General features: G+C 40.1%; 1 protein-coding gene across 2 annotated transcripts in view; it reads left to right on the top strand.

Annotated features, from left to right (window-relative positions):
• Positions 1-877: 877 nt before the first annotated feature.
• The window catches only part of ctdspla (CTD (carboxy-terminal domain, RNA polymerase II, polypeptide A) small phosphatase-like a), a 28814-nt gene continuing 4844 nt past the window's right edge, over positions 878-24847 (top strand). The window contains exons 1-4 of one of the 2 annotated variants that reach the window (XM_067486093.1): positions 878-1509; positions 16921-17087; positions 18338-18370; positions 20770-20871. In XM_067486093.1, the coding sequence (XP_067342194.1) occupies positions 1434-1509; positions 16921-17087; positions 18338-18370; positions 20770-20871 (378 nt within the window). In that variant the 5' untranslated portion in view covers positions 878-1433. The remainder of the gene's footprint in view (positions 1510-16920; positions 17088-18337; positions 18371-20769; positions 20872-24847) is intronic. The other variant, XM_067486094.1, reaches the window with a different exon arrangement.

Here is a 24847-nt window from a genome sequence, read left to right on the forward strand (position 1 = left end):
TGATGTCGAAACTCTGAGCCCAATGACGTTAGAACCTTTAATTCTATAACACCTGCTGTTCATGGCATCAAGGGAAATGAAGGATTAATTGAATCTGGACCAATATTTATTGTCAGTGGATATTTTAGCCTTCGCCTCACAGATTTCAACCAATATATAACAGTGTTTTCGAAAGGTGACCTTTGTACAGAGTCTGTAAGCAGTCACTAATTGTTTTATCAATGATTAATAACATTTTTTATAATGCTTTATAGGTAGGTTTGATGGCAGGTTTATGTTGCTATGTTGTTAGCAATTCATTAGGTTAATAAATGCTGTATGATCTTTTGGGTTTTTTATGGAGCCATCATGCCTACAGTAATAAATATATGTACATATATAGAATTGCAACAACAACCCGCCTTACTGATGAATACCTACTGATCCGTTTCAAAAGATAAACTAAAGAGATAATTCCGAAACTCGCATCTTCAGTGTTATTTTAATAATTGTCTCTTGATTTAATAACGTTAAAAAGTCCCTATAACTGAGTCTTTACAATCAGTATCTTTTGATGTCATGTTTAAAGGGATTTTGAACATCCTGGGGGAGAGTTATGTTTAAATGAGCCTAAAAATATTAATTTAAATTAAAATGAATATTGGTTTTCATTGATAGAGAAATACTGAAATTACAGTCCTTGCTGTGTAAGAAAGGCAACAGGAGAGACAATACAAGACAGGGTGGGTGGGGTTGCACTTGTGGACTCTTGACCTCAGTACAATAAAATCCTTGTAGCCAATATCACAGTGGAATTAAAATGTACTTCCTAGGCGAAATATTTCCAATACAGCTTTTTGTAATAAAATTCTCTGTCCTGTACTGTGCGAAAAAACTCCTTTCCCCAGCTTTAAACATGAGGAACAACAAAAAGCAGTGAGTGGTGGGCGGACTGAGATGTTTTTCAGCCTGGACCGAGAAAGATAATAGAAATGCTGAAGGCGTGTTGTGGAAATGAGCCTGCACGGCCCTGTGGTAGGAGGACGGCCGCCATCTCTGAGTAAACACTGTAACAGTATCACAAGTTGATTGTAGTGAGTGTACTAAAGCCGGAGCGTACAGTAGCAGCAGCAGCAGAAGGCGGGGGCTATGCTGCCTGCAACAGTCACCGCGGACACGCAAGACTTCGATGCAGGGCTGACGCTTCGTGTGTCTCCGGCACATCGGACCGCGACCTCAGATGTTGGACGCACTGTGGCCGCTCTTTCTCATTGACATTTCGCCCTGTTTGCAATCTCCGGGGAATGGGACTGCATGCTTCGAATAACATGGGATTTTAATGGTGCAAAGAGCGGACGCTCTAGCCTGTGCACAGCCAGGGGACTGTAGTGCGCTTGGCAATGAATGCCAAGGAATAAAACGGTGTAGCCGAAGGTGCATAACATCCCGTTTCCATGGACAACACGTCCATAATAACACAGGTTGCAAATCCGAAAGAGGAGGAGAGCATTTCTTCAAGTCCAGATAAAGGTAAGGTGCACAGAAATTGCAAATGCTACACATGGCTGATATTTATAATTAGAGGTGCCGGAATTTGTGATTTCCATCTATACTGCTGCCGCCGCAGCTTGTTTACAATGCTCGGTGCCAAGCTGCCCCCTCAGTGCAGAGAGATTCTGGGCTTCAGGGCGCAATAGAAAAGCAGAGTATCGACGCAAACCCTCCATTGTTCAGCCGAAGCGGGGAAACATTAAGAGCCAGCGAGCGTTCAGCCAGGCTGGCACTGTTATGCTGGGAGCGGAACTTTATGGAGAAGGGCTTTATTTGTCGGCCGAATCTATCATTTAAATGTTAAACATTTTGTGATTAAAAATGTGAGTTTGTATATGTGTGTGGTGTGAGCTGGGTTTACTACAGGGGGCGGGTACTCTACTCCTCTTCTTGTATTGGCGACATCCCTGTATGCATCACTGCCACTATAATATGTCTTATATTCCACTAATAGCAAATGTTCAGATACAAAGGTGAAATCAACATTTTTGCTCTGGTGCCCGCTGAAATACACCATTTGAAGAGGTACAAAAATACATAACTGATTGGATTCCTTTGTTGTAGAAGCCAGTAATAAATTGTCTGTTTTCAAAAATGCATCACAATGAGACAAAAATACAGACAGGTACTGCATTTACGTTGGCATTGTTTATCAGTGTCAGCTTTGTGTAATGCTTTATAACAAACAAGGAAATACTATCATCATGTAGTGGTGCAAGCCATACACAGTGTAAGGGTGCAGTAAACACACACTGTCACAGATGTTCTCTCTTGCATGAAAAAGTGCCTGAAAACAACAGCTCAACAGCTGCTCCACAGATTACTGAGACTGAACGAAAACACATTTTCTCTCTGTTGTTTTGCACAAGAGTAGCCATTTCACCATGTGGTGATGACATCAATAACAAATCCTCATGAGTCAGGAGCTTTTCAGTTTTCATTAACTTTGAAAACGGTTTTCACCACTCACTGCTGGACAGGGACATTTTTTTGAACTCAAGACAGTAGGGAACCTTACACATTTACCTAATATTCATTTTGGATTTGAGTGTACATACAGTATGTGATGTCCACACATGGAAATCAGCTTATGGAGAACTATTAGAGGTATTCGTAGGAGATCAGAGCAAAGGGCATTTTGTTTTATTTTTTCAAGCTTAGCATCCCAATTACTTTATCTAGCACCCATAGCCTATCTCTGAGCAACAGGGTGTCTGGAGGCCAGCAGGATCAAAACTTCCTGCTACACCCCGTGGTCTGTGGGAGAAAAGGTCACTTTCCGGAAACACCCTCTTCTGAGCAATGCATACATGCACCCAACACTGATTCACTGACCTGCCACGCTCATAAAATTAAGTAATAATGAAGATAATCTGGACTGCTTCACTTCAAAATCAGAAGTGAAGCAGTAGTAAAACATTTCTTTTCACTATAAATATGGATATATCCTATGAAAAATGCCTCAGAAATTACACAGATTTGCAGTCAGAACAACTGGTATTTATGTGGCCTTTTGCCCTTTGCAGAACTTCTCTAAACATTTGCAGAGAATTCCCACATTTTAGTTTCTGTTACATCCTGCTTGTCTCGAACAGTAAATCCTATCTGAAGTGGAATCTAACAATTAATCTGGCAGGATAAAATCCAGGGTCACCCTCTGACCAGCGAGGACAGCACACACAAACATGCACGCACGCACACACACACACACACACACACTCACACACACGCACACACAGTACCACCAGGGAGCTTCCTGAATGGAGTCCCTGCCCTTCACTACTGTGAATGTCAAAGCAGACAACAAGCAGCACTTGTTGTCCAGTTACTCTGTGACCTGCTTGGGCGGCACTGAAGACACAAATGATCACAGACACACAGAGAGTGAGAGACACACACTCACATGCTGAATATTTCAGAGCACAGGGAGGCTATTTTCAGAGTCCTATCAGTTTCATTCCAACCAAAGACATAGTACTGTAAGCGTTAGAGCCACGTTTTTCACATACTTAGTTAGGTGGAGATTATATATTTATGGATTATGTTAAATGAGGTGAGTGTTGGAATCCTAATGTGGGTGGTTTCTTCCTTCAGCGAGCTCATTTATATTGGAACAAAGTCATACTACAGTCTTTTTTTTTTGGCTACACAATCTTGTCTGTTTTACCAATTAGATCATTGTCATCATGCTGTAGTTTTACCTCTGTTAAAACAGTGGTTTTGTATTATTTTATTTCACAAGAAGCAGTACTGTGGCATACAGAGGCTCAGAAAGCAGTGTTTTTAGCCTCCAAACCCAAATTAGGCTTTTCTTCTGGCAGCTATTTACTTTCTAGCGTCTGATGCAATAAAATGTAATGACTGGACTAATAACGCACAGGGAGTCAGGGGCCGGCCAGCCGCTGTCTCGCCTCACAAATCAGTCAGGCTTTGCTCTGATAACTACACAGCTCGACAGGTATCAATGGAAGAGTCATTTACCTAAATCAGATTAGCTTAGATGTGAGTTTAGCTCTTCACTCCTGATGGGTAGGTGATCGACACTTAGGCCAACATGCACAATAACATGTATTGAGTTAAACAATGATTATAATATTGATGTCCTTATTCATATGGAGACATTTTTAATTGGTGTTAAATTTGTGCTTCGCACAGATGTTTAATTAAATGTATTACTGTACATGTTCTCTTCCTCTAGGTCCTAGTGGATGCCTAATTAATGTCGGTCCAGGATGGAGCTTGCGTACACTATTTGTCAGCTTTATTTCTTCCAGATTGCTAATTTATTTGGAAATTCACCTATAAGCCTAACTGCTCTTTTAGGGGAAAAACAGCAAATTTCAAAACAACAAATTTCACAGTTTTTGCAAGGGTGGCTGAGGCTGACTAATGTATATTCTGCTGACCAGATTTATTGTCATGCTCCCCTGCTATTATTCCAATAGTAGTTAAAGGCTGCAACAAAACAGTATAGGCACTAAACTCTAGAGTTCACAAAGCACATTAACTTTCAGCCTTTTAAAAACCTCTGTGGTCAGCTACATGTGAATGTCTCTCATGGTGATGTAAAACACAATTTCAATAGAAGCATAGATGAGGAGAAGTAGCAGACACTGGAATTTATATATACTAGTGGCATGTTAATATATCATGATTTCCTTGAGGACATGTTGGTTAGGAAACCATTGCATTGCCAGAAAGAACATGAGAAAAAAATTCCTGAAGCTCTAATTATATATTAAACTGGAAAGAGGCCTGTGATTTCATGCACACTTGAGGTTATTCCTGGAACTCACTGCTGTACATTAATAAAGTGTTTATGATGTGTGGACCACACCTGAAGGGGTTAGCAAGCAGAGCTACTGTGGTTTTTGGCTGCACTGGACGTCCTGGCACAAGTTGCACTCTGGTGTATGCAGCACTTTGCGTGGCAGACTGTGTAGGACAGCAGTCGTTTACTTGTTCATAAACCACTATGAAATATTTTGAGTAGAGTATGTCATTCTCAGTGAAACATTAGAATCTCCAACCCGCTTGAGAAACACATTGGATTGCAACATGCATACAGTGATGGAAAGAGCCCATTTTAGCTGAGGGGAAGGGGAGAAAATGTGATCTAAGGTTTAGGTCCTTATTACAGATTTATGAGCCTATTTCAGCCAACGCTGGTCAGAAAAGCTGATTATCTGCACCTCCAGGGAAGTGTTGGAGCATTAGATGTTTCCCAGTACATCTTCATTACTTTAGTCCTGCACCATAGTGGGCAGAAGATTGGCTTGAGTTGCATATTTTTTCTGAGCCTAATCTCCTTGTCTGATAAGGTTGTTAATTGTATGTGCAACATCAGCATCACTGTGAGAATGGACTTGTTGAAATAGAAATTGGGGGAATTCTATTAATTTGTCAATTACATTCATTCAGGCCCACAACAAGAAGGAATGTCAAATTTGGATGCTGATTGTCCAGAGTAATGAAACACAATCTGTGGAAAGAGATGTTGCTGCTGAATTTTAAAATGTCATTTTTAATGCTGTTCCACAAACTATATTCATTCACCTCCCCTGTCTTTGTGAAGTTTCAATCTGAAAATTAATCTAGCTAAATGGACAGACACCACTAGGGAGAAGCATGAACAATTATATTTGTATTCTATTTTATTTATTAATTTACTGAGTGACAAAACATTTTAATAAACATGAGGAAAAAGATTTTTGTGTTTGGACAGTAACATTAGCAACACTAACATTAGTATATAACAAGTACAACAAAGAGAGTTTTCATTACTGAGACTACTATTTTCTGCCTTTCATTTAATTGGGTGATTAGAGTAAGAGTGATTCCATTCCTGTGAACATTGTTGCATTTATATTTCAAAATTAAACTCTGCAATAATCCACTTGAAACAGCAGAAAAATATCTTAAGAGGAAACAAGATTTGGACTTTAGCTGAAAATAAAAATGTAGTGACAGCTTTGATGGTGCTAGACCCTGAGCACAGCATGACTTCTCTGCTGTGCCACATGCAAAAATTGTGCACAGCTCCCTTCTCAATTTGGAGTCACATAGTTTATAGCATATCAAATCTGCTGTTGTGTGATTATGGCCATATATATATGGCTATTTAATAAAGTGGAGTTTATTGGTAAGTGTTAGTGTCCAAAAGTTATTATGTTCAATGCAAAAGTGTGAGATTTGCTATTATTGCTGTGATGCTTTTAGAGACAGAGCTGAAATCTTGCAGGGTTCAATGTCCTAGTTGCAGCCCTATGTTATGGTGTTTGTAAATCCATCAGTCTCATTTTAATTTGGAAATAATGCCTACAAACCTTTCAGATTAGTAGTTATATTTTTTTAAGAAAGATGTAAGTGGGCAGGTTTTGTTGACAGTAAAATGCAAGATACTGAATACTATCGATGATATCAGATGTTTTACATAATCTGAGTTTATAGCAAAGTTAGTAGTAATTGACATTTTGGCAAATGCATGTTGCAAGAAAAACACATGGATTCTAACTTAGACGTGTTTTTAACATTATTATAAAGTGGTAAACCCTTAAACTAATTTTATTGAAAAAACCTTCCTTTTTTAAAAATATTCGTTTCATAATTAGTCTTAGTATTAACACTGGATTTTATTAGTAAGTTAGAAGCTGTATGCAAGTTTAAATTGGTGTCATGTTATCACAAAATGTGTTGTAGGAGAAGATTGATACAGCACTATGTTCCCATTGAGAGTAAACTTAACAGTAGCTAGTATCTCTCCAAAGGTAGAAGTATATACTTACCTCCTCTAGCAGTTTGGTTGTCAGCCAAAATGATAAAAGTGGAATAATGGGTACTACTTTAATTTGAAATTCATTTACACTTAAAGAATCATCCCATATCAAACACAATTAAGAAATCTTGCTGGCTGAGAAGGTCTGCAAGCTGCTGACTGTCCCTTGTCCATTTTCTCAGTCTTTGACTTTGATCCTCACATTATAAAATGTAACCTTGTGACAAAGAATGCATTAGGAAGATGTAAGTCAGAATTTAACATCCATTCCCAATATTCAAACTGAAAAACGGCATGTTTCCTTTAATTAGGATGCCGTCTGTAGAGCTATAGATTCTGGGACACAATGAAGGAGATGCAATCACACTGCAACCCATTCTCCGAGACGCCACAGAGGAACTTAGTGCGGGTTGACTCTTTCTTCACTCCCACACTTACTGACTGGGAATAGTTAAGCTTTTATTTAATACAGTTTTAAATGGGGGAAAAAACTGTTCAAATAACTCCAGGTCCGTCTACTTCCTTCCAGTTTAAAGTAGAATCCTTACTAGTTTATTAATCTTGTCAAAGACTATTGTTGATTTGTTGCCAACATGTCTCAGATCTGCAGACTCATTAATAGTCTCAGTTCATTAATAGTCTCCCCGTGGGTCTGACCCATGGCGTGGATGTATGAAGGAGAATTGGATCACAACTCAAAGATTGCACCCAGACACTTGCTTTGCACGAGAGCCAAGATGTTTTCTAGCTTCCGGGTTTGCTTCCATGTTGTGCGGCCCAGTGTTTTCAATTGTTTCTGTGATATAAAATAAAATGAAACTCCCTTTTTCTAGGCTCTGCAAAAATTTTACAAATAAAAACCACTATAATTTAATAGTTTAAAACACAATGTGTGATAAATGACCTTTGTAGTTCCAGGTGTCCTGTGAACAGTTTTACAGACCCCTCTTTTGTAATGGCGTCCTGTGGAGTAAATGCTTTATGGATCACGGCAGGATTTTGGCGTGGGAAAAATGTAGTAAATGGCTGAGTAGTGTTGCCATATCCAGCTCCTTTATTACATCAATTGTCTGGTCTGAGACTAACTTTATTCAAAAGGTATAATTTTAGCTTTGCCTCTGCCATTCTCATTTTTCACTATTCTCTTGTGTTTAGCTTCAAGAATTGGTCTTGTTGTTTATGGTCCTTGACCACACGAGAAGACCAAACATGTTTCTGCAAGTCCCCAGCATCAGTGCTAGAGAGTGAGGCAAATTTGATCTAGTGTCAACACTGGTTTTGCAACATCTATGTTGTTGATCATATGACACACAATGGTCCAAAAGCATTATTTTCATACAGAATCATTGTAGGAGGAGCAGCTATAAAGCAGTTAATAATTTTTTGGTTTTGATGTCTTGTTTATGAGAATTTGATTAATATGGTCTAGTACTGTGCAGATTCATGTGTGCAGGCCCAAAAACCTGGATGCATGTGAATTATCTGGATAATTTTAGAGACTGGATTCCAGAAGGATAAAGAATGTTGTTTGTGTGGTATTGGGCCACTAGGAAGGAATTGGTGCCATTTTTAAATACAGTTTTCATAATACATCCATGTGTTTTTGTCTGAGAAAACACTGCAGATCCTGAGAGTCACATAAGGCCATTTTCTTGTTTCTGTTCTGTTCATACTAAGATTTTGATTCTTGTTTTAAAAGATAATGAGGGGTTGCTGTGTTTGAACTGGACTGAGGTTCGTAAAAGTACGGTGATTTGTTTCTACACCGTGTGGTAAAACACAAAATTTAAATATGGTTTGTTTGTTTTTTCCTTAAGATATAATTGATGTGGCAGATGTTTTTTTTTTTTAAATTTCAGTTTAAATATTTATACTGACCTCTCATAAATAATGCCTTGTAATTGGCTTGTTTTAAGTGTGTATGAAAAAACATACAATTTCTCAGCATTCACATCAGCAAGACCCATAAGTTGGTTGTGCTGCACGGCAGTGTTTGGGTTTTCTGGGCCCTTTTTATGTGTACTTTGGAACATATGTTTCATGGCATTGTGGGAATGTGGCCTCAAGTGCAGCTCACTGTCCTGCGGCTGCTTGTTTTGGAGCAAAGTTTCTCAAGATGTCCAGCAAGAGACTATTGCAGTGGGATTTCAAGTAGAATCTATATAAAATGATCTCAACCTCCATTCTGAGCAGTGATTGCAAAATATTGTTTCTTAAATTATTTTGTAATAGTTGAAAAATAAACAATTTTGTGCAAGATAAAGATTCATTGGTCTCATTAACTGATTGTATTGTGTCCAGCTTCAACTTTTGGTTAATCGACTGTAATTGGCTTGTTTTAAGTGTGTATGAAAAAACATACAATTTCTTTGACTTTCAGCCCATTAAACTTCTAAGACAAGAAGATGATAAACAGCTGACACAGCTTACCTTTAAACTCACAGCATTGTTGTGGCATTACATTACTCTGCCATTCCTGAATATATCGACACATCGGCAGTCTGTGGGTGTGATTGAATGAAAACTATTATTAATGCTCCAAAAGCCACAATCCCTATGGCACAAAAGAACCTCCTGCCACATGGCTGCAGTATGCTGCCGCTCAAAAGCTTGTTCCTAACGGGACACGACTTTAGAGATGGGATTAATTGAGCATCAATTCAGCCAAACGGACATTGTCAAAACAGATCAATACAGTCAGGGAAAGGTAGAGGTCAAGGAAGGAAGAGAGGGGGTGTGTGTCAAGACAGTAAAGCAGGAAGAAGTGCTCAAGTTGCATCTGTGTGTCTCTGGCGTTATAGCCAGGTACTGTCCGTAGTCTGCTGGCTCTGACAAGAGGATGCCCTTTGTGCATATTTTGCCCCCTTCTGGATTGCATTCATCACCAGTAATTGGCTACCTACAGTAAAAGGGAGGTCATATTTTGTCCTTAAAGATTTTCTGTCACTCTTTGTGAATTATGCTGGATGTCAGTTTGTGATATATTTGACAGAAGAGCATAAAAGGTTTGTAAATTTTTAAACAGACAAGCAAGGGAGGAATAAGCAAATACACAAGTACAGAGGCCGTAAAACACTCAAAGAGGCATTTTTCTGCCTCAGCAGAGGTAAAGGTGAATACTGTTTAACTATAAATCTCAAGGGCCATTAAGTAGGACGTGCTGTGTGTGGAACCGTACAGATGAATGCCTCTCAGAGAGCAGAGACATGGGAAACTGTAGCAGCAATACATAAGCAGGACACACACACATGCTCATGCGAATTCACACACACATACACAAACACAAACACAAATATATGACCCACTTGTTTATTTCATTTCGATTCATGCCAAGCAGCATTTTAATGCTCATGAATCTGATTTACTGTTATTTTAATTCGCGCTATGCTTTACAGGTGAATTGTCATTTGAGAGAAAAAAAGATCTAAATTTAAAAGGGGCGCAGTAGAGATTTTATAATAATTGTTAAAGGGTGTACTACTCGGGCTGTGCAAATAGTTGTATAACGTAGCTCTGGAGGAGCTTTATAAGCTTTATTGGAGCTTTATGAAGTCTGCTCTAATAGATATAATGATGTCATAGTGATGTTATCAGATTATCTTAGCTTGGGTTAGCAAAAAGTGATGTAGAGTTTGAACCACATGGTCATTTTCCAGACAGGCACAGGATCTTATTGACTGTTGGGTGCATGGTAGGAAAAGTGGGATCCAGTGGTTTCTAGCTGGGTTTCTCATGTTACTGCTGCTTGATTTGAACTATTAGATTTTATATGTCTCTTGTGAGTGTCCCAGTTTTATGGAGGATCTATATTAAATATCTGGAGTACCCCTTTAAATTACACTCTGCACATGGGATCAACTTTACAGGATCTGTTACTCTGAGGTGTAAAAGCACTGTATGTTCAAGTGAGGCCTGTCATTACATTTTTTGCTAATTCTTCCGTGTTCTTTTTTTTCTACCAAGAGTCAGGCAAGGAGGATTTCCCATCAGTCACTGAGACTCTGGCACTGAGCGAACAGTTTTTGATGGGAATATAAAAAGAAACATGTATAATGAAGTGTCTCAGCCCCAAACAATGTGGGCTGTATTGCTGCTGATTGCATAACTCCAGCAGAACAGTCAGATCTCCCTCATTATTTCTCCCTGAGCTCTTAGTGGGTTAATTCCCCCGTGCTTGTCATCCCCTCCGTGCTTGAGAAACAGCAGCTCTCATCCCTCCCCTGGGGGCTACAGGCAGGCTGGGACCGCCACCACAGTGCCTATGCTGCTACAAGGCAGGAGAGCAGAGGCAGACCTGCTCACATCCCTGTGTTAGAGTTCACTGCAGCATCCGGGAGAATTTCTACCATGCTTGAAATGGGTGCCAACCGAGTGATATGTGTATTTAAACCTCAGCAATCCGTGTCTTGACTTCAAGTGTAACAGGATTATCAAGTAAAAATGTCACTTATATAAGGCTATGTAGGATGCATATGTATATATAAATCTTGCTGGATAAGTAGGTGAATATAAAACCAGAGCTGCAGCTCAGGGTCAGTCAGTGTGACTAAAGGCATCTGCTAGAACTGATTGTACCTCTGTAGCCTGCAATTTTCACCCCAGTCTCAGCTGTCTGTGTAGGGAAGTGAGGAGGCTTAGTGGGAGTTTATTTTATCATACTGTGCTTTTATTGCCTTGATGGCCTCACACATAACACACCAAGGACCTCAGCAGGCCAAACTGTCAAGCTCCACTCATCTGACGGTGCCTAACTCAGCTGTTCGAATGGACTTTGTTTGTGTGTGTGTGTGTGTGTGTGCAAGTAGACACATGTTTAAGTGAATTGTGAAGCAGATGCTCTTCTGTGTAAATATTTTTTTGGAAGCTCATCTGTTGCAATAATCGTTGCCTCTCTTTGTGGACACAATCAATGATCTGTTTTCACTGAATAAGGTCAGAACTTATCCTTTAAAATTTTGTTAGCTGGGTGACAAACATTTGAGTCTCCCTCATTTAACAAAAATTGACAGGTAACAAACTAATTAAAAATAGCTGTTAGTGATTTCCCCTTTGTGACTTTAAGAATAAAACAGCATCATCCAGTTGGCAATGTCGTGCATTATTGCAGGGATGCCTTCCACAGTGTCATTTTGCTGACACGGTGTACAACAAGGAGTCCCCCCCCCCACCCCCCCACTGTCTGTTGCTGTTAGTCAGGAGCAGAAATAGCTTCATCAGGTGCTCACTCTGCCTCTGAATGTTAGAAACTCAAGACGTTATATCCCAGGCTCTGGGAGAATAGTGGCTTACCTGTTACCAAGTGTGTGTGTGTGTGTGTGTGTGTGTGTTTGAAGAGTGTGACTTTCACTTTGGCTGCAGCTGAATAAGTATTTTATCTCACATGGATTATATAAGCCCCAGACAGCTGGTCCCACTTTTAATGCAAACACTCCACACTCAAAATCTCATTGAGGGGAGGAGGCAAATAATCTGTGAAATCAGGATTTAAACATGTCATGTTTGGCTGTCTCCTTGCCATAATGTCAATTTATCTCTTATGTCTTAAAGGCGTTATTTTTATTTTCAGTCTTATAGTAGCTTAGCGTAGCAGATATACCCTGGCTCTCAACTGTTTCTTTTCAGTGTATGACAAGTGCCCAACTGTGCCATTTAAAACCGGCCTGTTTTCCATCTGAATTATTAAAGCTCCACCTTCACATAGACTGTTCTCACATTTACCTACATGCCCCCCCCAGGTACTATACACTTTACCTGCCTGGCTAGTCAACTAACTGCTGCTGGAGTGAAGTGCAGAATATGTCACACAGTCACAATCATGAACAACATATCAAAGAATAATTTGTATTATAGTTATTAGTCCTAATATCGCTGTTATATGCAATTTGGGAATCGATTTGATTGCTGCTTGAGCAAAATGGGATGAGAGATTGAGTTGATTGAGAGGTTTTAGATCAACCCCCCAGACCAGCCAAACATACTGTATATGTATATGTGGCATTGCAGCTGTTACCTTTGATTTATATAATCTAAACTGTTCAACAGCTTATGACCTTGAGGTTGTTGTTCCATCATGTTGTTTATCTTCGCAGATGTCATGCATTAATTTGGTAAGAAGTTTTTTATTATAACCACCAGTAATGACAGCCCGGCCTACCAAATGAGTGGAAAGTAGTGAAAAAGTAAAATTATAGTTTAATATTCTGCCACCTCACCCAGGACCATTTATCACAAGAGTGATGAATATCCTTACATAAATCTGGGAGACCTTGTGCACTGTAAAGGGAGAAAAAGCAACTAAATTCTTATATTTAAAATGTCACATTTGTGTTTTGAATGCTTGCATACTTTTGTTTTGAGTTAAGCCGGAGATCGTATTCCCTCTGGGGCCTGGCATTATTCCATGCTGTGGGTCACACAGTGATTATCTCTTCCTGTCAGGAATGCCGAGAATTTCCTGCATTTTCTCCCTCTTCCGGCCTTGTTAGTGGTTGTGCCTGAACATGTGACAAAGAGCCCAATCCAGACTGGCTCCGATTGACTTGAGAGCTTTCTATCACTGTTACCTAATGCTCAGCAGGAGCGGTGACTTAAAGGGACAATTTTATTGCTCTCACATCAAAAGAATATGCTGATTTGAATGAAGTGTATTCAGTAGGTAATACTGTGCACCTGCTCTGAGGATGCACAAATTTGGCAGATCTGTCTCTCTCTTCAGGGAGCTTTTGACGGATAAAGCCACTGAAATGCGCCGCCCTTTTCCTAGAATTTAAAGGTATATCACTTATAGGACCACAGATCCAGCTAATTCTTTTCAGTCCTAGTGCTTAAGTGTATTATTCACCAGAGTTAATGTTTTGTGCTGTTGCAATTGCAGTTTGTGTGGTTTTAGGAGCTTGTGTAATTAATGGCAAATGCTGCACTCTGACCTTTTGCTATTATTCTCAGGGCTGATGAAAGCTGCCTTACCATGCAAGGCGAGCTGACGCCAGTAACATTCCTGAGCAAGGACATTGAAAGACAAAAAAGTTTCCGTGTGCTCAGTACGTCAAGTTTGTGGATCAGTGTACATGTGGGCAGTTGCTGAAACATGTCAACATATGCGGCATGTTTTGTGCGTGCGTGTGTTTGCTCAGGCTCCGGCAGCAGTCAACTCAAAGCTATGTTGTTTGTGTCTAAGGGAGAAAGGAAAGCACTGTTTGTGTAGGGTGGTGGTGCAGGAGGGGGTGGAGTAAGAATCAGACCCAAGTATAGGCTGTCTCGCCACAGTAACATCTACGCCCTTTTGTCCCCCTTCCAGCTCCCTCTCCTTTCTCTCCCTTTCTCGCACTCCCACCTGCTTTTTTCAGGGCGGTCGATCAGGGCAACGGACCAGAGCGGGAAAATGTAGACAGTCCCAAAATGGAGGAGCGAAGAATGACTTCAAGGCATGTGAGGCCAACTATAGGGAAAGTGAGGGACGATTGAGAGCTCTGCAAACTTAAAGGGTCAGAGTACTCATAGTGAAAAAAACACTTTTTCATACATACTTGAGTCTGGACGTTACACAGTCATGGTAGATATTCACAGTTTTTAAAAATTATTTTTAAATATTGCACATAGTGGATTATGAACAGCTTTGACAGAAAATTATTAAATAGTCTAAATCATTTAGTCTATAAAATGCGGAAAAACAAGTGAGAAATTTGCAAAACATTGCACATCACAATTACTGTACACAAAGCTCAAAGGGTGGTTGATTCAACCATGTAATTTATCTGAAAGAGTCTACCATATGATTTTCAAAAGATACAACAATGGTCAAGAGCAGCATATTATCACATTTTGGAAGCTGAAATAAGTTTCAGGTACTTTGCTTGGGAATTGACAATTAACTGACATGACATTTAATTAACAATCATATCACATCACAGCCCTAAAAGGAAGCTGTCCTGCTCCAGGACCAACTCTAATTTGTTTTTATAAAGCACATATAACTGATCTATAAAGATGTGGTAAGTGTATTTTTAATTAATAAACCTTTACAAAACCATATTTAAGCTTATTTAATTCCACTACACCAACTCCCTGAGTTTGTTAGCTCTCTCTCTCTCTCTCGTTTGTGTCATGTTTTCAGTGTGTGGTGTTTTACTCTAATGAGATGAATTAATGCTCTTGTCTGTACATAACAGTAAGTTTATTTTTATGATGTCAGACATAGAGAAATACCGTACTATATAAATTCTGTAGTTGTCGACGGTGCGGTGGTATCAGTTTTCTGTGGCAGCAGTAAGTAAATCCGTTCTGCAAGGGCAGAGCATCTCCTTCAGTTACTACACAGGTTATAGAAACACAGTGTGTTAATTTTATTTCACCAGCCGTATACAGCAGCTATGTTTGTTTACCAAAGTGTGAACATCTATCAGTGAAGAGGAAGAGCCACATGGAGCTTTGGAATACAAAGATGAAGTGAACAAAGAGGACGAACTGCTAGCAGCCTGTCACATCCAGTTGGAGCAACCCAAGATAGTTCCAGGCATCAAAATGAAGGTTCTTAGAACAGGAGCAGGATGCAAACAGTCTCAGCATGCATGGCTAACTGGGCTGCCTGTGTCACACGGTTGTATGAACATGTTAACGAGACAGCGGCAAACAGGGAGACAGTGTGTGATGGCTGCTCCAAGGCACAGAAATGATGATTCGTGGATAGTTCAAAGTCCTAAATAGATTTGGGATTTCTGTTCTACAAAATACCTTAAAACCAATTAAACTGACTGAATTCCTTCTTCAGGAACATCTCAGGGTAATTACTGATTTTAGAACTTTGCCTTGGATCAGCCCAAAGTTCTATTTTTATCCTCTCAGGCTCAACACAAAGTAAAAAATCAAAATGTGTGATGTTTATAGAGATCTACAGACCATTTGAGCCTGACTTTTTCTCCTCTGTCAGCGGGAAAGTAGGTCGTGGACAGGGAAGGAGGAATGATGTCACCAGGGACCTATATGTGTATGTTGTATTCTCCCTGGGGCTTTGCTGCACTCAACAACCAAATCCAAGTTTCAACATTGTCAGTAGTGTCACGATTTAGCTGATAAATATACAGAATCTTCTTTTTTTTCTTTCTTATTGTCGCTATTAATGTCTTTTTTCTGATATAGTAAAATGATATTAACTTGTCTGCTTTATTCTCATTCTTGATGTTAATGAACTGGACTACCTTCCCAGAAGGCACAATAATGATGGCTATTTCTGTCCCTGTGCTTCCTATTGAATGAACCGATGCCTCACTGTGTTGTAGCACACACGTCTCAGCTCCCCTTGTCAGGATAATACGATGATGCATGGAAAGCACAACCCTGTATGCAACGCACGACTCTTCTGTCTTTTTTTTTTTTTTTTTCAGAGGATGTGGCTTTAATTAACATAAAGCTTTTAAACAGATATGATACATATCCTCAACAAGTGAAATGGCACTAGAACGGCACTTAATTCAAAGTCAAGAGATACCTTTTTTTTTGCAAGGTGTCTGCATCAGCGGTGAAATGTAACAAAGAACATTATTTTCAATAATGTGCTTACTGTAGGTTTGTACTACATCATGCCAACTAATATTTCTATTCTATCAGGAAATATTGCACTCTTTATTCCACTAATCTACATTTATTTTTCAGGCACAGTTGCTAGTTACTCTGCACATTTTTATTACATATGCAAAATGTACAAGCAGCCTATAAAATCTGGTGATTTTTAATACGTCATATTATAGTAACCACTCCCCCATCAAATATACAACTCCTGGGATCTGTGAAAAATCAACTAACAGTTTTGAAATCACTATAAAAAGTTTAGGTTTATAGTTTATTCAGTATAACATGTAAATTATTGGAATTCTTCATTGAGTACATTTATTCACAGCCAGTAATTGGTGAGCTCAGGCTGGCACAAAGACTTGAAATGGGCTATGTTTCCCCCCCCATTCCGCCCATATTTCCCCAAATCTTTATGTGAAAAGAATTATGTGTAATCTTTTCAATGCAGGACTTGTAACAGTCTTTAATATTGTACCTCCACCACCTGCATATGCAAAGCAGCCTAATCTAATCTTCCTGCTTCTGTCCACGGTTGTTATCTCTTCCAGTCTCCCACTCCAACAGCAGCCTAAAGAAGCACCGGAGCCGCAGCATTTTCAGCCCTTTCTTTTGCTGCTTCCGCAACTACAATGACTACCACGTGGAGCCACCACCCACCAACAACAAGACGCTTTCTCTGCCTCCGCCGCCAGAGGAGAATGGCAGCCCTCCCAAGGTGAAGCTCATTTTTCTTTCACATCATAGTGGACCAGGGAAACCACATGACCGAGAAAACAAGTGGGAATTAGTTAATAATGTATGACAGGGATCCTAATTTGACTCAAGAGATCCAATAAAGAGCAACATTTGTTTGGTTTTGTTACAGTGAGCTTGTTAAAGTTTGCCGTTTCCTGCGGAGAGCTAAGGCTGAGGTGCTGTGCAGCCTCGCTGAGCTCCCTCCGCAAATTTTTCCAGCTGCTTCAAACCCGCTGAACCCAGAGGTTGTTTACCATCCACTGCTTGAAAATACGGGCTCACTTCCCATCTTGCATTCTTCGATATCTGCCCACGCACACAACCGCACACACAAAAAACACACAGAGCATGCAGCACGCTGAGAAGCTCAAAGGACAAACACACACACACACACACACATGCTTGCTGGCTCCTTCCGCCTTACGTTTTACCATATAACCATGACAACTCATTTACGCACACACACATGCACTCATACTGCTGCTTTTTAATCCACATAAAGTGGGCCTTGTGTGTCCGGTGTGATGGATTGCCTGGCACCCACGCCTCCCCCTCTCCTCACACACACTCTGACCAGTGTAGTGAGGATGTGTGAAGTGAACGTTCTGGCTGTGGATGAGGCGCCAAACCCCGAGCTCCTCCACAAACACGGCGTTCTGCTGCCAAAGTGCGTACAGGGAGCTATAAATGGAGCAGAAGCATATCAAACTCCACTCCTGTTTACCTGTAACTGTCTCTCATTCAGGGGAGGAATGCGTGGCCCCGTACAGACACTATACACGTGGTCAGCGTGGACCCACTTTGGTTGCTGCCTTAACAAATGAATTCCCATTAATTTAGAGTGAACCTACTGAACCTTGCCATAAAAAGCCTTGTTATATTGTGGGGCTGATTTTCGAGCTGGGTCCCTGCCCACAGTCCCTCCCAGCAATACACTGTTGCTGAATTTCTGGCCAGTCGTATTTGTTACTATGGCAGCTCTGTTTGTTTTTGAGTGAGCTGTTCTCACTTTTTATCATTGTGTGTACTATATGTCCCTTTTTCTCTGTGCCTCTCTCTTTCTCTCACTGTGCATTTGTGGATTAGAATATTGATGTTGTCAGTCTCTTCCTTGCAATGATTTTTCTTTTACTGTTTTTCTTTTACTTGCCTATTTCTCATTCTGGTTTTCCAGCAAGTCTATCTCAATCTTTTTCTCTTCTTCTCTCTCTCTCTTTTTATTTTCTCCAGTGTGACCAGGTCCAGGTCATCCCCATCCCCAGTGTATGTATTATTATCTTTCATTTTTCTTCATCTCGCATCACAGTAACCTCCTGCCTCTGCTTGCTGTGCTTCATCCTTCTAGCTGCATGTGTATGTTGACACAGTGGAGATTTTACTTTGCTCTCTGGTTACATTTTGTAGTGTTATATTCTGATAATCATGTAGCTTTCAAGGCTTTTCTTTGTTACAACTCCTTCAACTCCTACAAATGGGAGAAAGAAGTAATCCAGATACATTTATTATTGTAATATTCATTAACCTATTTGTCACTTTGACTGATTTCTCCTACAAGTAGAACAGGAACAAAACATGATTTCCTTATTAGCTCTTATAATTTAATGCTACTTTAGACCTTAAGAGCCTCAGCTTGTGTCAACAAATAGAGGATGTTCCTTTAAAAGATTCAATTAAATTTGGTGTCTGTCTACATTGTGAAAGAACACATTGTGATTATGTACTCAGTCAATGAAGTCCTGTTGTCCATTAGAAAGTGGCTTGTTACAATGACTTACTTGATCAGATGTTCACCAGAAAGCGTGCTTTATTTGTTCCCTGCGCTGTTTGTGCTGAATCGGCAGTTCATTTGGCTATTTTGGAATCTATGTAATGCCTGTGGTTCACTGTAATTTAAGATATTCACACTCACAGCATCCCACATCAGAGCCAAGCTTTAAACTACACCACCCAGCAGACACCTCCCTTCAATCGCAGGAAGGCCATGTGGCGATGAGGTCTGCTCCTGTCGCCTGGGTCTGGACAAGGACGAGTCGCTCTTTACTTCGACACCATTTTACTCCTTACACCAGAATATCATGTCAGTTTATGGCAAAAAGTACAGAACAACACAGTGTCAAGTAAAGTCACAGCTTTGTGTCAAAGAGCACCAATGAAAAAAGAAACCCCAAAAAAACAAAAACTAAATCTTGCCCTACTCTTAGATAACAACTAACACATATTGTAATTCTCTACTTTACTTTACCTGTTTAGTATATGTAATCAGACACCGACAATAATTTAGTTGCTTAAATTAAATGACATTTTTAATTGTTAAAGATGGGTCGATTTACGCAATTGTCATCATTATTCAATTACACGAAAAATTACAGTTGTTTGTTTAAAGAAAACCTCTTAACAGTCCCAGAATCCAAAGCATGTAACAATGATTTTTTTTCTCTTCAGTTGTAGCAGCTATAAATTTTTAAATACTAGTCAGTAGTGGATTTTAGAGGGTGCAGGAGGGAGTAGGGGAGTATAATGGGCATATATGGTGGTCAAGAGAAATTAATTTCAATCATTGAGCATTTTGTGTTGTTCTGAAGTGTTACCAGTTTTTTGAAAAGCCCCTTTTTTGTATAACCCTGCAGCACCTTGATGAAAATTTGAAGGTCCCAGTAAGATTTTTCTTTCTTTACTCAATCTGCATGTGTAAAACACATTTATCATGGCCTGACAGGATGTCATTCAGTATCCTTGCTGACAGGGAAGTCTTCCCGTGATACATTAGCATGCAGTCCCACGATAAGATTTGATAGATACAGTCAGCCCAGTCTGAACACACAGAAACACAGATACATGCAGAAAATGGTTGACATAGCAAGAACACTAGTCTCTGTGTGTGTGTTTGTGTGCGTATATATAAGATTGACAGAGTCCTTGCTCCTCGCCCCTGTTGGTATAGCTGTGTGTGTACAAGAATGTGTGTGTACAGAAATGTTTGTGGACAAATGTGTAAGTATGCCTGTGTGTGCGTGTGTATTGTGCCCCCTATGGCTGCACCATCTGCCCCCTGCCTGTTTGTAACCCCAGGCCTGCTTGGCAGAGGACTCAAGTCTTTCTTCCTTTCCCCTTTGACCCTGAAGGCAGCACAGTCACGGAGCTCAGTCAACATAAAGTAATAGAGAAATCTCAGCAATTCAGCCACAAACTTGGCAATAATCCAGTGATATTGTCCAGATTAATGATTTCAACCAGATGATGTCATGAGTTAAAAAATATGTGTTCAGGATACTATGAAACATTTTCAAGAGCTTTTGCCTGCACCACTTAGTCTTTCTTAGTGGATGCAATTCGCTCAGTTGTCATAGCAATAGCTCAGTGTTCATTTCCTTCGGCGATATTACAAAAGCCAAACTCACAGATAAATAACATGCCATGTTATGAATGTATTGATATATCCGTTAGCTCCTCAGTCAAGCCTCCACAGAAGCTAACTGACACCATCCTGCAGGTCTATCAAGTGTTTCTTTAGGGTCACCCAGAGCTGCCAATTGATCTCCAAATCTGGCTGAGCTGCCGTCACACCCTCAAACATGATTGTGTACTCTAAGTGTCTGTCTCTGGTTGCAAACTTCTCTATATACAGTAAAGAATATGGTAAAGCTCATGTTTTGTCTTTGCAGCCCCCAGCCAAGTTCCTCCTGCCAGAGGTCAGTATAGAAGACTATGGCAAGAACTGTGTGGTGATTGACCTGGACGAAACCCTAGTGCACAGCTCATTCAAGGTATTCTCCTCACACTTGTCTACATAACAAACAAACACATATAATTACACAGACGTGTTATGTTCCTTTCTCAGTCATTTCAGTGGTGTCATGCTGTTATTTAACGGTCCTATAGGCATAGTAGAATTGCACAGAAAAAAAACCTAAAGATACCATTCTGTGCTGTGAATGTGTGTATAATAGTATGGTGATATTTAGTACAAGATGCCAATGAGGACTTTCAGGTACAAATAATCACAGGACAGGATGTGAGTGAGGATGTTATGGCTTTTGTACCCCAGTTAAAATGGAAGAAGCCAAAAAGGAGACCAGACTATAACTAAAACAAGATGTTGGCGCTGCAACCAAAACATATTTGGTAGCTATGCATTATACAATCTATCAGCATATTTGGGATTTATGTTCATAGCTTAGGCAGGAGGCACCTCCAGTATTGCCCCTATCCAATGAAAACCATCTGAACATGATCACACCAACAATCCTAACATGCTATTACAAAGATTGCCATATTCCTCGTCTTAGTTCAGGATCTCAACGTGCTAAAAGTTGCTAAGTATCACTTAGCACAAAAGCTTAGCAGAGCTGAGTCTGCTGGGAATGAGATTACAAGTCCACAGCAATCCATGCAATCATTGTTAGACATTTCAAGAAAACCCACAAATATCAACCTCATGGTGGTACAAGAAGAACTGAAGAGGGTTTTGAGTTTCCTCTGGAGACTGAATGTCTGTTCAAAATTTCATGGCAGTTCATCCAGTAGTTCTCAAGATGCACTGGGCCAAAGCAGTGGACTAATAGATGAGTACTATTGTGGCAACTGGACAGCAACTTGTGTAAAATAATATACTGACTTATAATTATGGGATAGCTGCTTAATTTGATAGTGTACAGTGGACTAACTGAAGGTCAACGAGATGGCGGAACTGAACAAAGGTCTCGATAAAAAACTGCATTAGTTGTACACTGTACGAGCTTTAGTCTTCCTGTAATAAAACAGATAAACAGTTGTTATATTGTATCGAGCTCCAAATCTCGTACGCAGGATCAGAAATACAAAAAATAAATACAATAGTGTGTCAGTAAGGTTGGTCAGGAATCCCAAACATACAGTAGATGGCCATTTAGCACAGGTACAAGACTAAGATATACCCCTACTTTCAGTTCTTACTGTAAGCAGTTAAGAAGTATTTTGGGGGAAAAAAGTTCACTCTGTTGACAACGTTTCAGCTAAGCTCCACTTGACTTATGCGTCTGTGTGCTTTTGTTCCCAGCATGCATGCAGCTCGTATAAGAAAGCTGCACACATGCTAACTCAAGGGGAAACTGTTTGCTCTTGTTTTAACACTGAAATGTAATCATAAACAGTTTAATATTGTCCCTTACTTCTGAGGAAACGCTTTCAGTGTATTTTCATATGACTTGGAATGAATTCGTCATTAGCTGTGGAAAAGAGGAGTAAAAAATGTACACAGTGTACCGGACCCACCCAATATAGTCACATGCCAGCAGTATGGGGCCACACACACACACACACACACACACACACAAGGGTGTGTCCAATACTGAGTACTGTTGCCTTGAATGACTGCAGGATGAATTTTGCAGAAATCCTGGATTTGTTGTAATAGTCTGTAGGCTTTTATTTTCCCCACTGACAAAACAAGTGAGAAACTCATTTTTCCTTTTTGAGAAAACTCAGTTGTACACAGGATAAACAGTTCATCCAAATTAATTTAGCTCAGCGACCAGAATGCAGTGTGAAATTGATTCAGGGAATGAAAATGACAATCAGTTGAAAAGAGGAAGAATAGGGAACAGAAAATGACACACATGCAGCATTTTCAGTTCCGTTCAGAACCCTGCAGGATTTCCTGTAGATCATGTTTTTGTAGAACTGGGGCTTGGAGGCCATTGTGCATGAAAATATTATGCATGTTGATATATGAGTTAATGCCTGGGAAAAAACAAGCGAAACTAACAGGGGACATGTCACATAAACAATGGACAGATGGACAAAAACTAAAAAAGAAGCATTACATAACACATACTGTATGGTTTATTCTGCATGTTATGGATGAGACAGTAATTTCTGGGCTCGCTCTGGGAATAAATTCAGTATGTGTGAACACGAGTAAAAGCAGATGAAATAGTAAATTATTTACAGTGTGACAATATAAGTGTATTTATATGAAAAAAGGAAAAACCTACACTTTATTGTCAAAATAAATGCAGATGCCCAAAGTCATATCAGCTGCCTTCAGTCTTCTGCAAAACGGTCCATAAGGTTTTGGGAAGTGGTTGCAGATTCATTAGCATGTGGGCAATAAGATGTTTAATTGTTGATAATGTTAATTGTTTAATTAAAAAAATATTCTCAGAGCAGTAGTAAAAGGGCAAAACAGTCATGCTAATATTTGTCCATTTACTCGGAGCCATTTAGTATAGATATTAACGTGTTTAAGGTGTTTAAAACAAAAACGGCTGGAGGCATAACATTTTAAATTAATTTAACTTAACTAAGAAAAAGATGAGTGATGAGAGTGACTGTATGCAAATAAGGTTGTCAGTCAAGCTTAACAGATGCTATCATGTTTTTAGTGTGAGAGAACAAGGACTAAAACACATACACACAAAGCAAGCAGGCACATGTGACAGATAAAAGAGGTTTTTGGCAGATGCGGAGATGAACAGTAGACAACATCGGGAAGCAAACAGTGGTTAGAAAAATGCAGGCTGCTAAACTGCGCAAGTCCAGAGGAGTGGGCAAAAGCTATATCCAAAGATGCAAACTAGCAGGCAAAACAGGAAACAGACAGGTAGGCGAGATCCAGGTCCACAGAGAATATCTGCTTAATGATGAAACAGAGCTGGTGGTGTATGTAGTATGTGCACAATATGGAAGTAAGGACTGGGTACATTAGACAGGTGAGCAGATGGGTGTGGGGAGTCAGGTGATTGAGACAGGAGATGGGAGTCTGGGGACATCTGGTGGAGAGCTGAGGAGTGAACATGAGGAAAGCGCCAAATCAAATCGGGAGCCCGATGTGGGAAAAGAGAGTCTGACGTGTAAAGAGTAGCAGCCTGTTAAACGCAAGAGGACCTAATGTGCAATTTCCAATGATGAAATGTGCCAGTACCTAGGTATAACACACAGGAACCGGCCCGAGTGTGTAGGGGTCGGCTGTGGTTCAGCAAAGGTCCATAAAACAAACTCTCTTTGTTCCTGTCACTTACTTCATCCCACTCCCTCCTCTTCCCTCAGACAAACACACACATCTCCCGTCTCCCCTTCCTCTATCCTCATCTCTCACTGTCTCAGATCCTGGTCCATTACAGAGCCGTGCAGTGAACAGCTGTTGTGTGTTCAGTCTTCAAATGATGGAGTGATTCAGCAGAAGAGGAACAGGCAGAGGCCAAGTCTGTCTCTGCATCTCTTCCTCCATCTGTGTCTCTTTCTGTTCGCTTTGTGAGAGTAGGACTAATGCTGCCTGTTTGTTCTCTCTTCTTCATGTCAACCGTTTGTCTTGTTACCTGTGCTGTTTATAGACAGACACGGCTGCAGTATTTGTGTTCTCTGGTGTAAACATTAACCATCTATAGAAGAACTCACACCTGTCTTGGCAGGCATTTGGATGCTCTGTCTGATGCTCCAACTTTTTTTTACCACATAACCAAACCAAGTATTATGAGTAGGTCTGTATGGTGTCACAAACGTAATGGTCATATTAGACAGATTGTAGAGGTGATACTGAATGTGGAAGGTCAACGTGCTCTGTTAGTATTTCTATGTCACTGAACTGTACCTGTCAACTGTAGTTTTATGGCTATAGGCGAGTGCACATGCAGGACAAACACAGGAGATGCGGGCAGGGAGCTGCTTTAATATCAAAGTGTTTTGTGTGGAAACAGGATCATTTTAGGATGTGCCTGCACACAAAACAGGTAACACTTTCACATAATTTACTATTCATAAATA

This window comes from Channa argus, chromosome 19 (assembly GCF_033026475.1).
Source record: "Channa argus isolate prfri chromosome 19, Channa argus male v1.0, whole genome shotgun sequence".
NCBI lineage: Eukaryota > Metazoa > Chordata > Actinopteri > Anabantiformes > Channidae > Channa > Channa argus.